The 15,163-nt window shown below is 40.9% G+C and overlaps 1 protein-coding gene across 1 annotated transcript; it reads right to left on the bottom strand.

The window, feature by feature from the left end:
• Positions 1–5,300: 5,300 nt before the first annotated feature.
• On the bottom strand, positions 5,301–14,659 carry LOC104957114 (ryanodine receptor 2-like). Its single transcript, XM_010784728.1, has 15 exons — positions 14,571–14,659; positions 13,025–13,229; positions 12,749–12,853; positions 10,722–10,825; positions 10,086–10,169; positions 9,836–9,995; positions 9,058–9,205; positions 8,753–8,856; positions 8,452–8,556; positions 8,171–8,345; positions 7,638–7,846; positions 7,239–7,415; positions 6,855–7,000; positions 6,590–6,701; positions 5,301–5,387 (listed from the first exon to the last, which is right to left on the bottom strand). The coding sequence occupies exons 1-15, from the start codon at positions 14,657–14,659 to the stop codon at positions 5,301–5,303; spliced, it is 2,010 nt and encodes a 669-aa protein (XP_010783030.1).
• Positions 14,660–15,163: the final 504 nt, after the last annotated feature.

Raw genomic sequence — 15,163 nt, 5'->3', positions numbered from 1 at the left:
GGAAAGGTCAGGGAAGAGTTGGATAAATGCCATTTCATTAGCGGGAGAGAGCCTTGCCTGCAGGATCGATTACTAAATGATGGAGAAAAAACGCAAAGACAGAGAGGTAGAAGCAGGAGGCAGATAGGATTATACGTACACACCTTAGTGATGATGAAGGCTTTAAATAAAAAGACAAGCTTTAATACAAGCTGGAGGAGATAGAGAAGCTTGAAGGTCATGGTTGGAGCAGACATTAAGATCTGCCCGAGGAGCCATTAGCCAACTAAATCAAATAAAAGATACACTGATAGAGCTTTGCATGAATTGAAAAAAACAGTGTAAGTGTATTTCATATTCATCATTCCAAAGTACTTCGAGAGATTTTGTAAAGAAAATATAAAAGCAGATTGAAAAAGAGATTCAGAGGCAAGCCTTTCAGTAAGAATTTAACTGAATTGACATTTCTACCAGAGCAATTAACTCAAAATGTTACGTAAAAAAAAAAACTCAATCGTACACATTTGACTGGAAAATACTAAAGTTGTGTTTTAAATTAAATATGGAACACAAAATAAATAGAAAGCTATACTTTACTGAAATTAAATGATCCAACAGGACCTTGGTTAAAGAAGAGATTTAGATTGTGTTTGATGGGAATCGACAAATACCTTTTTAAGTACTTCAGATGGTATTTTCAGAAGCCGTCGACAAAATCAAGCTTTAAAACGGTTTAATCTTGTTTACTATAACTTTAAAAATGTATACTTTAATATACATGTTGTCTAAAGTCAGATTGAACTGAAGAGAACGGTGTATATTTTATTGACCCGAGGATCGATACACTAATTAACTGAGGTTCCCACACGATGAATGTCCCATGTGAAAATGTATTTTAGGTTATTTACGCACATTAGGTTTCTACGCTAATTCCCCCAGTGGATAACTATTCTTAAAGGGTTCATTTTAACTTTGTTTAGTAAGGCAAAGCTCCAAAGGCAATTAAAACACATCCAAGTTCATGTAGTGAAGTGAATATTTCTATATATAGTACACTAAAAACTAACATGTGTGCCAAAGATAACGAGGAAGAAAAATAAATAATAAGAAAGAAGCAAGAAAAACGTTTTTCATGGATTTAATTACTTAATCGTTATTGAATATTCATTGTGTGTGTGTGTGTGTGTGTGTGTGTGTGTCTTGTAATGGCATCCTCAACACATAAGTATTATACGTCACTGTGTAATAACGTAAGGCAGCTCTCAAACCTAATTTCCAGGACCTAACTGCTCTGACTCAGCTGTGTGTGTGTGTGTGTGTGTGTGTGTGTGTGTGTGTGTGTGTGTGTGTGTGTGTGTGTGTCTCTCACCGAGCTCTGATGTAGCGATCTCTGGGATGGAGATCCTCAGCATTGTGCCACTGCTTAGTTCCTAGAGAAAGAGTTTGTCAAAAAATTATATTTAAAAATGTTCAGTTAAATTGAATATGTGCATTTTGCATACTACTTTACATTCTACACGTTTACAAATGTACACTTGTCATAGCAGGAAAAGCACAGCGTTAACAATGTCTCTGTTATTACCAAATAAGTCAATTCAGTGAGACATATACAAGTCATCATTCACCCATTCACATTTCCTAATACCGAAACATATTCCTGTCGCGCTTCTTTAAATAAATCACCATAATTGTCCATGATCTAGAAAAACAAACTGAATAATATTAAAAAATTCCAAATGTTGACATTATCAAAGTTTTTAATTATTTTTAATCGGTGTGCTATTGAGGAAACACACATTAGAAGATCTTGTTACTTTAACGTTACATTTTCTCCAGCACGGTTGTCCTGTCCATTTCATCTCAGTTTAGAAAGAAACCCTGAGGAGAGAATTAACCATCGACCTGACAGCATACTGAGAGCAGCGGGTGCTTAGAAAACTCCAGCGAGCTGCATTAACAAACATTAGCCTTCAGATTGACACATCAAGAGGTCAAAGGAGGAAATCAATGAACAGAAACAATATGTCAAAAACACAGCAGCATGCAAAGGCTGTTCTGCACAGGGTGGTTTATTTTGAAGTGAGTGTGAGAGAGACAGCGTTGTTGTTGTTGCTGTATTCTGTAAAGTCTGTGGGCTAAACAGGCTGTCTATACCAAGTCTGACAGGACTGAGCCAGGAGGCAGGAACACACACACATCAACAACTCTCATTCACAAATATCAATTGACCTGAACCTCACACGAAAGACTGACTAGAAATAAAGCCTTGAGGAAAACTGTCACATGCTTGTTTTCTTTGAGTGAGCTTACAAGTACTATTTGAATACAACCAACTTGTATAATACAATTTACAGGGACAGAAGTTACCATTTAGAATGAACCATAGTTATAGAGTATGTCTATTTTTATATTTTCTGCAGTATGTACCAAAACACCAGCTTCTTCACACTGCATTAGTCAAAGTCAACTTTAATGTACATGTTGTGTGTTTGTACCGACAGAGATCGAAATAACGTTTCCAACAATCCCAAATACAAATACAATAATACAAATATGTATAAATATGTTTATAAAACGGACAAGTCAAATCAAGCAATCTGATTGGTTCTTAGCTGTGATATAATGAGCGTATATCACGGGTAGAATCGTAGTTACTTTTCACAAGTCATGTATCCCTCGTCTGAGAAAAGCTACAACCGTTACAACTGTTACATTACGTCCATCACGAAACTAACTAACTAACTAACAAAGCTTAAGATGGAAACATTTAAGGTTAACTTCGCTTCGCATCGGGCCGAACCACGCCCCTTAACTATGATATAATGACCATATACAACGGCCTGTCGTAAGCTATTGCTTAAATAACCTCTATATATACAATCAACAGACATATTTACACATATTCACACATTAAGATAAAACACAAACAGCGTTTGCTGTTTACTTTACTCGACATCCTCACTCTGGATTCGGAGGTCCTCCTTAGCTATTAGCTTCACGTTAGCATGTTGTCTTTGCAGGTGCTTGTTGAGGTTTGACGTTGTGTTTGCAGCAGTGGATAAAAGCTTCTGGCCTGGACACAGTTTGCACCTCACCGTCACATTCCTGTCCTTTCTTCGGACGAACTAAAAATAATGGGCAGACCTCCACCCCTCGAAAGTTATCGCTGTTGACTCTCTCACTGTTTATGCACTGCATGTGGATGCTCGCGCAAATGTTGCGTAAATATAAACCTGCGGCGGAAATCCCTCTTGTCTGTCAAAGGGAGAATCTAGTCATTCTTTATGTTAATAGGCTAACTGTAGTCTGTGATTACTGATTGTATAAAAGTAACAAACTAAGGCGTGTCGGGCAATGTTACTAACTGTAGTGTGATTACTGAATTATAAAACGCGTTACATTACTCCGTTACCGACAAAAGTAATATTATTACACCCAACTCTGCATAAGGGTTAAGGGAAAAGGTGATCTCGAACACTATAATGGTGTCCAAATGAATTATATACACAAACTCACCAAAGTGACCCGGTTGCAGACGGGGTCCCGCAGCGCATGGATGTAGGGCGTGGTATGTTGGAAATTGTAATCATCCAAAAATGAACCTTCGAGGTGTTTAATGTTTGGACCCCTCAGCTCAGACACTGGTGACGGCATGATGCCCTGAAAACAAATAAGTGAAGAGGAAGTAGAGAAAAATGGAAACAGAAGGAAATAACAGAAGGAATAGATCATAAACAAAAAGGACATTGGTGTAGCGATACAGTTTGTACGGTATAATTTGTTTTGATATTATCTTTGAATATTTCAAGCAGAAAAATTGAATAATGATATAACAGGAAAACAAATCAGGCCACCATGCTGACTGTGACAGATTGCCTTGCTCTGTGGAAATTGTTTATGAGAAGGTACAAGATTGAATTGCAATTAAGTATGTTACCTATAAAAATGAAATAATACAAAAAGAATCAAATAATTTAAGCTACCTAGGCTTAAAGATCACCTGAAATGAGTAATTGCTTTTCTATGGAAAAGATAACGTATATTTTGAAAAGGAAAAATGAAACCTTTGATAAGGTTTGGGGCTCGTTTTCTCAACTGTTAGTGAATGTTAATGTGTCAAACATGCTAAGAAATAACAATGGGAATCCATGAGAGCCATCTGGTTGATAGGACAAGTAAAGTACAATTGTATTTGTTTTGAAATTATGTCTTGGTCTTTTTTTATCCTCTGGAGCAGAGAGAGGACCTGTGGATTATTGTTATTGATATCGTACAGTAACAAAGTATTTGTACATTAAAAAGTAATACAGTACAGTGTTACACTGTATTACTTTTTATGGCGTGCGGTTAAAAAATGAATTTGAAACTTGGGGGGGGGGGACACAAACGGGCAGACAGCAGAGCTTGGGGCAATAATGCAGATTTGTTTGACTTTTTTACACTTTGTTGTTCTCCTCCTTTCCTCCACTCTTATCTCTGAGTGTGAGTGTGAGTGTGAGTGTGAGTGTGAGTGTGAGTGTGAGTGTGTGTGTGTGTGTGTGTGGGGAGCGGAGCCCCGGCCTTCAGAAACAGAGCGGAGGGAGAATGTGAATACGCAAAGCAGTGGACACTGAGGTGCTGCTCACACGGGAACGTTTGCGTTTATGCACAGTATGCGTTTTCAAAAAAGTCTTCCGTTCACACGTATTCGTTTCATTTGACGTGTCTGTTCACACGAGAACGCTGGAAACACTGTAGTACATATGCCGGGACTGTAAGTGGCGCTGTACTTCCACACGAGACCGCTCGAAAGCGCTGGACACTAATATCTGTATCATGGTCAGTAGCGTCTGGAGCACAGCAGCAACCCTGTGATGCGCCATTGTTGTTGTTGTTGTTGGCGAAACGCATCAGCAATGAAGGTGGGGGGAGGCGGGGAGAGGTGGGGGGCGGGCTATCGTTATTTTTTCAGGAAATGAGCGTATACAGAGGGCGAGTTAGCACGCCGAGGCCGTTTGGACCCCCGCAGAGCGTTTAGATTTCGGCAAATCTATCACCTTGGGAGCCCGTTATCGTTTGTGGGGTCCGTTTTTATCGTTTTGTTAGCGGCTCAGTGTAAATGAAAAGGGCTATACGCAAGAGAAACGATCGGATCCAACCCGTTTTGTTCCCGGTGTAAACGGGGTGCTGAAACATGCACATAGATCGGATAAATAGACATAGGCGTTTAAAGGTTTATTTAATAAAAGAGCCCACATGTTCATGTGACCAAAGCTGACCGTAGATAGATAGCTTCAGTTGCATTTGGTGCTAATTTTTTTTTTAAATAAAACACCTTGAATTCAGGGCGGGCAGCGAGGCTGCCGTGGCAGGGCGCAGCCGCCCCCGCAACAGAAACAATGGTAGGGGAAACACTGCATGGCGTGTCNCTGGGACAGGAATAAGCCAGAGACCAACCTTTTACGGGATGAAGTTGAAAAACAACATCAGTGAATTTCAATTTATTTGATAACATCACATTGAAGTTCTATCAAATAAATTGAAATTCACTGATGTTGTTTTTCAACTTCATCCCGTAAAAGGTTGGTCTCTGGCTTATTCCTGTCCCAGCTGGACTACGGTGATACCATTTATAGATTTGCCTGTCCCACTGTTTTGGCCAAACTTGACCCACTCTACCATGCTGCACTGCGTTATATATCAAATGCACCCTATAGGACTCATCATGCAAACTGCCTAACTGGATGGTCCTCACTTAGTATGCTTAGGATGCAGCATTGGTTTTTATTAATGTATAAAGCCATTTTAGGTAAGCTTCCACTGTACATATGTGCCAGATTTGCTCCAGTTTGTGACTCTTACAACCTCAGATCCAGTGCCTGGATACGGTTCCAGGTTCCTGCTGTGCGGACTGAGGCTGGGAAAAAGGAGACTTTTTTATCATGGTCCTTAATCTTGGAATGACCTTCAATCACGCCTCAAACTGAGGGCAATTGTCTCAATAGCATGTTTTAAGTTGAAGTTGTCTGAGGTCCTTACCACCAGCTGCTCTTGCAGTAATAAGTAGTGTACCTTTCTTACTGTCCTAATGTGCAGAATGTAGTGACTGCTTTTTCGTCTTTTGTTTTCTTAGTTATGTTCTCTGTATTTTATATGTTTGTGTTATGTGTAACGTTGCTGCCTTCTTGGCCAAGTCAGCATTGCAAATGAGATTTTATCTCAATGCTTTTTATATGGTTAAATAAAGGTTAAATAAAATAAAAAAAATATGACATAAAGCCTTTGAATCTTGAATCTTTGAAACTAAGTCAAGTTTAATTGTATCTCTTTTGATCACAGTTACTTTCCCTAAGGGCTTCATAAGAGGTATATACTAAAACACACAATCAATACATTTAGCTAAAAATAATTGGGTGAAAACTGCAAGAGTTAACATATTTGTAAAAAATATGAAGTTGAAAAATGCAGATAATATTATATAACAAATGCAATGACTGAACTGAAACAGTTTTTTGAGACCTGTATGACGATGATTTGAAAACCACCTACTGTATCTTTACTAGATCACATAAAGTTTGGGTTCATTAAAAAGTTTATTGCATGCAAGTGTTTTGTAGGTGTATTATCTTACAGTAGAGGCGTGCATTAGGAATTCATATTCGTCCCTGTCCTCAGCCATCACCTCCTCTAACAGACGGGCAGATGATGGACAGCCCTCTGGCTTGTTCTTCTTCAACATGAACCTGATGGATCAGATGTTTGTTTAGGTTAATAAAGTTAAAAAGTAGTGATTTAAAACATAATGATTGCAAAAAACGTACATAACAAGATTCAAAAGTTGGATGTATCTAACAGGTGTTTTAAGTCTGTGATCTTTAGTGCTGATGAGAGTTTACCGTTGCTTGAGCTTGGAGGGCTTCTCCTGGGTATAATCTTTGTGGTTATTGAATTCGTCTCTCTCAGGTCCATTGGGTCCATTGTGACCGTTAGAAGACTTCATCAGGACCTCAAAGTCTGACACAGTTTCAAAGTCTTCCAGATCCTGCAGAAACAGACAGTGAACACACCACACACATTTCCATTATTTACCCAACCCTACTGTTTGCTCTTCAAGAAATAAATGAAAGATAATGCGAAGCGGCTGAATAAAAACAATTTCAACTCCTTGACATTGCAAATGAGTGTGTGTTACACACAAAGTACTTTATCCGTCAATCAGTGTTTATATTTCTGTGTATGCATGAACACTGTACATGTCAGTGTGTTTTAGGTCCTGTTACCTTCTTTGGTGTGAAGAGGCTGTCGTTAGCTGAGGATCTAGGAAAGGATTCTGCACACTCTATGGGCATGCTCAATCTGTACAAGGTGATGTCAGTGTAACTGTTCTGTGAGCCAAATGACCTCTGGGTGACCTTTAGGCAAGGACACGACTCCCCTGTCCCATCTATCCTCGTCACCTGAAACAGAAGGACGAATCAAAAAGAGTGAGTTCTCCCAATGGTGTCCACTTTTCAGCTTGGCTTATTTTTTCGGTAGTTTATGGTACAGTTGTGGGGGGGGGAAATATTCGTCAAAAGTCTGAAACCATGACCCTAAAAGTTCTACCAAAAACTTTAAGCAGATTTGATCAGAAGCTATTTAGTTCTGAGTGTGCACTGCAGGTGTCCCCCACCCCTCACCTCTATGTGTTGGTGGTTGGGGGGCACAGGTACAAACTGAGGCATCCTCTTGCTGAGCCACATGGTGACGTCCCGGTTCATGTTGACAGCAAACGGCTCGTAGCCTTCCTGCAGGCCGCAGATGGTGAAGTACTTCAGAGAGCTGACGTCTTTACCGAAATTCATTCTTCCCACCTGACATACACCCAGACTGCACACTGGGATAAAACCTGGAGATAAAGAGAAGATATTAATCACTAACATGAAGCCCTTTGTGCATTACTATCAAACACTATCAATAAAGGATGCTTAGAAAGAACCATTTGCAACTAAACATACAGTTGATCAATTGAGAAATTAAAGCAATATTTTCTGTTTTCATTCAGTAAAAGGTCAAGTGTGACATGACTCTTGTTTCGAAAGGGTTAACAACAGTCGGAGAAAAGCAAGATTTAAACTGCTCAATAGTTTGATGGTGGTCCTTGTTGTGAGTCAGGGCTACAAGTTATTCAATTGTCAAAATTGTGTGTGACGGTCTATAATGCAGCACTGACCTTCACCAACTTCAAAGTCCTTGAAGGCCAGCTCTGATCCGGAGTCATCCAGTAGCACTTCTCCATTGTGTGTGAACATCATGGTGTGTTCGTTCAGATCCACCATGCAGCCCATCACATCCCCCGTCTGCCAGGCGCGCCCAAAGTGCTCGTTACCCTGGTGCCAGCGCTGGACCTAAGAGAAAAAGAAAACCTTCCCCATTAATACCTATTTGGACAATATTTTAAAATAGGAAAATGTATTCAGTGCAGTGCCAGAAACTCCAGAAAAGTCCAGTTACCTTAAAGCCATCAAATACAAAGGCCTGGTCATCAGACCCCAGCTCCTGGTCCGGGAGGCACCCTGGCCTGGCCCAGCCCACCCTCATCTCTCCTGCTGTTAATACCTGCAGGAGAATCAGGAAACGGGTATGTTTCAGGACCAGTCAAAGAGTTGTGGAGACATTTGACACTAAACATGGTTGGTTTAGTGAGTAGATCACAGTCTGAACAGTGTTGTGAAGACTCTTAAGTTAAGAAAAATACTTTGTTACAACCTGAAAGTTCATATCTACAAAGAAATGCTAACATGCCTCTTCTTACCTCCAGCTCAAAGTACCACTTCCCAGAATTGACACAGTAGGTTTTTTCTGCTCTGTAAATGCGTAACCTCTCAGCAGACATGTTGCTGGGGTCAGACTGAGCCGCTGGATAAAAAGAAAGCAGGAACGGAAAGTCAGAAACCTGACGAGGAATAACCTGGGTACCTCATCATCATGGAAACAATACGAATGATCATAATGCGGTTCTTTTGAATAATAAATTAAGTCATTTTCCCACAGAACAAACAAATTATACAAAGAAAATATATTGAAGTTGTTGAATGATAAGTCAGTGAAGGGTCTCACCGTGGTCCTGGTCTGGAGCTTCCAAGTTGTATCCATATCCCAGCAGAGTCCTGACGGCCTCCCTCAGACTGTCTTTGTTGGACTTCTTGGTCCTCTCATCCAGCAGAACGTAGGGCACCAGGCGGGGGTTTCTACGGTTCTTCACATCCTGGAAAGAGTCCCAAGCCAGAAAAATAAAAGTAAACAACCATTTACTTTATAGGAACGCAGTGCAGGGTACAAAAGTGAAACAGCAGTGTTCACCCCTCCCTTAGGACCATTACTGAGCAGTCTATAGGCAACATTCATTAACCCCTTCTGAGAGTTTGCTGGCAATGTCAACTTCATGCTAATCCCATGCAATCCTCGGATAAAAACATGCAGTTTTTGAACAGTTATTTGTGCAATTGTTTGAAACTGAACTTTCTGAAAATGTCGTTGCCTCTAGAATTATCCCAGTTATATGAAACTTTGCATCTGAAAAACTAGAGACCTAGGGCCTGAAAGAGGTATGGCTCTCCTATTTTAAACAATAAAAGTTCCAAACTAAAGTCTTCGCCATCCAATTGCCAAAAAAAGGCAATTCTTGCAAAAATGTTTGGAGGCCAAAATGTTTGGGATACCAAATAACAACTTTAATTTTTCCTTGGTCTTTCTCAAGGTGTTTATATGTTATGTTTTATTTGCAGGGATTTATTAGCAATTGTCTGACAGTTTACAAGTGGTAAACATTCTTAAAATGTAGCACCAAATCCAAACTAAGCGCTCAGTATTAAGATATTGTGTAACCGTCTCTTACCTGTTGGATGCCATAGGTCCAGCCCTGGCGGATGCGATCCCGTGCCCAGACGTTGTGTGCGTTCTCAGCCAGTCTGTCCACCATGGCCTCCTGGGTGGAGGTCAGTTTGACGTGGCTCAGGTCCAGAGGAGCAGGTTTATACCCGCCGGACAACTCATAGCTGCACGGATAGATTAGAATCAAGAAGAATCCCACCTTTGACTTATTGGCATTACTTATTTCTTTATCATACTGATGTTGGGTGACTTACGTTTGTGACAGCTTCATGCTCTTGACTTCCTCTACAGCGTGTTCATCTGCAAGGCCAACATGGCAACCCAAGGCCAGGAGAGTTCTGTAACATAAACAAATAAACATAATTAAACAGGTGATTTAGTGGTCAGGTGTTTAATACTGACACAAGCATGTAACCATTGTGACGACCCCGCCACACCACGTGGGGTGCCGTCAGGTTGTGTGTGTGTGTTTTGTGTGTGATTGCAGGTTCCAGCAGCAGCTGTCTGATGAGGCGCACCTGCCGGATGAGCTACACCTGATGAAACAGGATATAGGAGGAGCCCAGCCGGTTACGTCTGTCTCACTCCTCTGGGCACTCTCTCTGCGCCAGCTTTGGGGACCTGTTGCTGGTGTCCATTTAGTTGTTGTGTTTAAACAAATAAACTAATTATTCTTACCTCTCGTCTCGCCTCCCTGCTTTATGTTACAGCCCACGAGCCGGGTTGTAACACCATCACCATTACGTCTATATACTGCACAGACACTAATAGGTGAGTCAACTACCTGGTCCACAGAACATCATTTGCTAATGTACAGTACAAGTATAAAGTGTTAATGGTGTCACAGGTCAATATTTAAATTCATTGTCATTTAATGTCTGATATATTACTTGAGAGTCTCCAGAGACATCTGTAAGTTGTAGCTGCGTTCTTGTTCAGGAAGCTTTGAGAACTCAACCAGACAGGGGTGTTGCCGCTTGTTATCGTCTCGTACCTGAATCACACGGAAAAGAAAGAGCAACGGTTAGGGCAGAAAGAGAGCCTGCTGTTTGGTACCCCTCTCAGGACACAGAGAACCATGGGACGCCTGGAGGAATGTAGTTATAGAACTGGAGTTACGTCAATAACTCTGTTCTCTAATAGGTTTCACTTCTGAGTGTTTGGGATTTGTAGTTTCTGAATATACTGCCATACAACTGGGCAACAACTGATGACCCTCTTGGGGCTGAGGCTGAGCACTGAAAGAGTCCCAGAGGTGGGTGAAACTGACTGACTGGATGGTTTGAAAAATGACTGCTGAGACCGGGAAACGCTGTAATGACCTTAAAGTAAGCATTCAGCTTCAGCCTGTGAGGGGGGTGTAATTGAACACATGCAGTGGTTGATAATGAAAATAAACGCAACCTCACATGTTCTTTTATCTGTAACAGATTTTTACTTCCTCTTTTTTCCTGCCTGTTTTATTGTCTTTCCTGGCCTTATTAGTTTCACCTACTTCAATTAGTATGTAATCACCTAACCCCCTGTCAGAGGTGGAAGAAGTACTCAGATCTAAAATAAAAGTAGAAGTACCAGAGTGTAGGAATACTCTGTTACAAGTACAATTCCTGCAATCAAATATTACTCAAGTAAAAGTAGCAAAGTATTCTCATCAAAATATAGTTAAAGTAGCGACAGTAAAAGTAGTCATTGTGCAGATTGGTCCATTTCAGAATAATATATATGATATGTTTTATGATTGATCATGAAGGTGTTCTCAAAGCTGGTAAAGGTGCAGCTAGTTTGAATGACTTTGTATACTGCAGGGTAGCTTGTGGATTTACTGCAGGTGGAACTAAAGTCTGATTTAACACTAGTCTCACATCATTAAGACTAGAAAAAAGAAATTGAAATACTCAAGTACAAATCCCTCAAAATTGTGCTTCAGTACAGTACTTGAGTAAATGTACCATACTTAGTTACTCTATTCCTCTGCCCCAGGTATACCTGCACTTTAGTGCCTCATTGATTCAGCTTGTATCTCAGTCCTGCTTTCTGTTAGTCTTGGTCAAATCCTTGTAGTCCTTTGTAAGTGATCATGACGTTCTGTCCTGTTTTGCCATGCCTTGTCTAGATCAAAGTGCCTTGTCTAGAAAGGTATTATCTGTTAAGTGCTCATGTGTTCTGCATTTGGTTCCACCTTGCTCCCTCCACCCCCCACATCAGGACAGGGAGATAAAGTTTCTGTTGACACAGAGTGGTGTAATCTCTGATGTGCAGAGCACAGATGAGTAGCTAATGAGCAGGCTCTTAGTTCTGTCGTCTCATTCAGACCTGAAAGCAGATTTACTGAAAGAGACAGATTTAGCACATGGTGCGATGTTGCTGCTGTGAAAACGCAATGAGCTGCACAGTTGGATAATAAACACAAGAAGACTGATTTTTGTTCTCTTACAGGCTGCATTGAAAGGTTTCTAAAACGTAATTTTCTATTGAGGCTTTAATCTGAATTTATAACATTTAATACATTTTATCTTCAGTTTAATTGTATTTGGTAAAAAATGATGGTCTTTACTTTATACAGTATTCATCCACAATGTTCAGATACACGTTTATAATAAAAGGAGGAAACAGCTGGTGAAATTATAAATGTAGCTGTCAATTTAGTTTCTGATTATTTTGTGAGCACAGGGAACAGGAACAAGGATTTACAGCATATAGACTGATCTGATATGAGTACATGTGTCATCTCCTATGCTCACAGAAAATGATATAAATGAAACAATGAGGTTGAGAATAAACCAATTAGTGGGATTCTTCTATTTACTTATTGAAACCTGAGACCAACATGTGACATTTCCATCAGACAAATATAAAACAGAAATAGGCTTGTAATGAGTGTTTTTTTCAACTGTTGATCTATCTGTCTGATACTCACGGCACCGTACGTCCAACCCAGCTCTATCTTGTTCATCACCCACAGTTCATGGATGTTCTCTGCAAGCTTCTCTCTGATCCGCTCCAAGTGAGGGGGCAGCACAATCTACAAACACACACACACCCTAAATGAAGCAGGATGAAATAGCATCTAATAGTAAGGCAATGATTAACATGCTTTGATTTATTTTAATATTTGATTATAATAATAATAATAATGCATTTTATTTATATAGCGCTTTTCACAACTCAAAGACGCTTATTATGGTGTGAATACCTGGCTGGTGTCCACAGGGGTGGGGGTGAACGCTGCCTGGCTCATGGTGATGGTGGGACCCAGCAAGTCTCTGGCCGCAGTCTGGTCCTGACTGGCCTCCAGCTTCAGCTTCTCCCTGGGCAGCACTGCCTCAAAGCAGGGGGCATAACCCGGAGGAGGGAGGAACTTAAACTCCCCATGACGACCCCCCAGGAGGAAACGCACCCTGCAGTGGACAGATGACAGGAGGAGAGATTAGGGTTAAGAAGAGGGTATGATTTCAACGTTGATAAATTGGTTTAATTTAATTTCCTTAACACCAAAGAAGACATGCTGTACAACCACAAAACCAAGTAAGTTCACTTGAATGAATATTGTATAGACAAGTTTACGCGACAAACCACGGGTAGCGCCATAACCCTACACAAATGCACTTCATTTCCGCCGGAAGTCTTTTGCACAGCGTCTGTCGGTGTAAACCGGTGTAAACAGTCAGACGGGCACTGGTGTAAACACAACGATTTCGATGCTAACAGTGATGCTAGCTTGGGAACACGATTCTACTTCTTTGACTGGAGATGGCGTTACTCTCCCCCACCCGAATTCAGTGCAAAACTGGGAGGATAACATGACGACGTGGCCCAGCATAACGTACAGCAAAATTTGCTCCTACTTCGTTCAATCCATGGCAATAGATGGAAAAGCAATGGACAGTCTGAAGGCATATCATAAGGCTGCGCACATTCTACTTTGCCCACATGCTCCCGAAAATTGTTGACGATTTTGTTGAGGGAAGGTTACAGTTCTGCAGTAAATATCTCAGCATTTTAAAACCAAAATAAACTGCCTTATTTAGGTCATGCCCACAGGAGCCAACAGTTGTCTGTTGTTTACATAATGCACAATTTACATGATCTCTTTATGCTGTGCAATATATCATATGTGCCTGTACTGTTTGAGTGAAAATAAAGTTTGATGTAATTTCATTTCATTATTGCACTGTTATTGCATTATTGCATTTCATATGTTCCTTAGAGTGCTACAATTTCTTTTAACACAGTTCATCATTCATATTAAGCTCATACTGTACATAAATAACACTGTAATTATTAATTGTTGGAAGGAACTAAGAAATGGGGCTTCAACAAGAAAGATCAATGTTTAATCCTAACAGGTATTACAAATTAAATATCAAAGCAGCGCCACACATTATCAGCTATGAAAAATATTCATAATCTAATATTAAAAAAATACAATGCATGCAGTATGTTGTTGTGTTGTATCTGTATTTAAATGACAACCGGCTGGTGTTGGCTGGACAGGGCACGGAGGCAAGATTCGAAACCTCACGAGGCACTCTGTATCAGTGGACCTCTTCAGGGTAGTAACTAGGGCCAGCACAGGATGGGTTAAGATGTGGCTCAGTTTCGGGTGCCATGCTTGATGCGAACAGGTCTGGGGATAAAATCTGTAAAGACCTTCAGGTCTCTTGGGGATGCTCTTATCCACGGTATGCGGACGCATTGGCTACTCGCCTTGGTTGCGTGTCGCTCTCCTCATTGGTCACTGATTGGCCTGTAGGTGAAGCGGGATGGGTTTCAAACTGACCCTTCTCTCATCAGCCAAGTCTCGAATGGTGAACCCACGGTCCGCCATGACCTCCATCACCAGCCCTCAGCTTAGTCTAGAAAAGCCCAGCTGTCCATGGGTTGTAAACTTTCGCTGTTCTGGCCAGCATAGGCCGTCAGCATATAACATATTCGGGCCATTAGGCGGGCCCACAGTGACAGATAGTTCACAGTGTTGCGTGATTTGTTACTGCCTGAAAGTGGTCACTTCCTGAGTTCGTGTTTTTGTGCGCTCTCTGCAATGCCGCACTTTTCGGCACAGGTCAATGTATGCAGGGTGGCTTCGGAGAGGCTTAGTTCCTCTGAAACGACAAGGGCATGGGTTGGGCACGAATGTGTCTCTCTTGGAAGCCCAGTGGGATCAGGCTTTGAACTGTATCACCCATCACGTCAATCCAGCTGACTAATCACATGCTTGCCATTGGATGTTAGAGACACATTGAAGGCGTAGCAAATATCTCCTGAATATTAGGTTTAGTTTTAGCTTCTCAGGATTTGGGTCAACAACCAGAGAGGCGTAATTGGATGGGCT

The sequence above is a fragment of the Notothenia coriiceps genome, unplaced genomic scaffold, assembly GCF_000735185.1.
Source record: "Notothenia coriiceps isolate Sejong01 unplaced genomic scaffold, NC01 NC01_scaffold00026424, whole genome shotgun sequence".
NCBI classification, from domain to species: domain Eukaryota; kingdom Metazoa; phylum Chordata; class Actinopteri; order Perciformes; family Nototheniidae; genus Notothenia; species Notothenia coriiceps.
The sequence above is the reverse complement of the archived record's forward strand: the minus strand, read 5'-3'. Positions and strand labels throughout refer to the sequence as shown.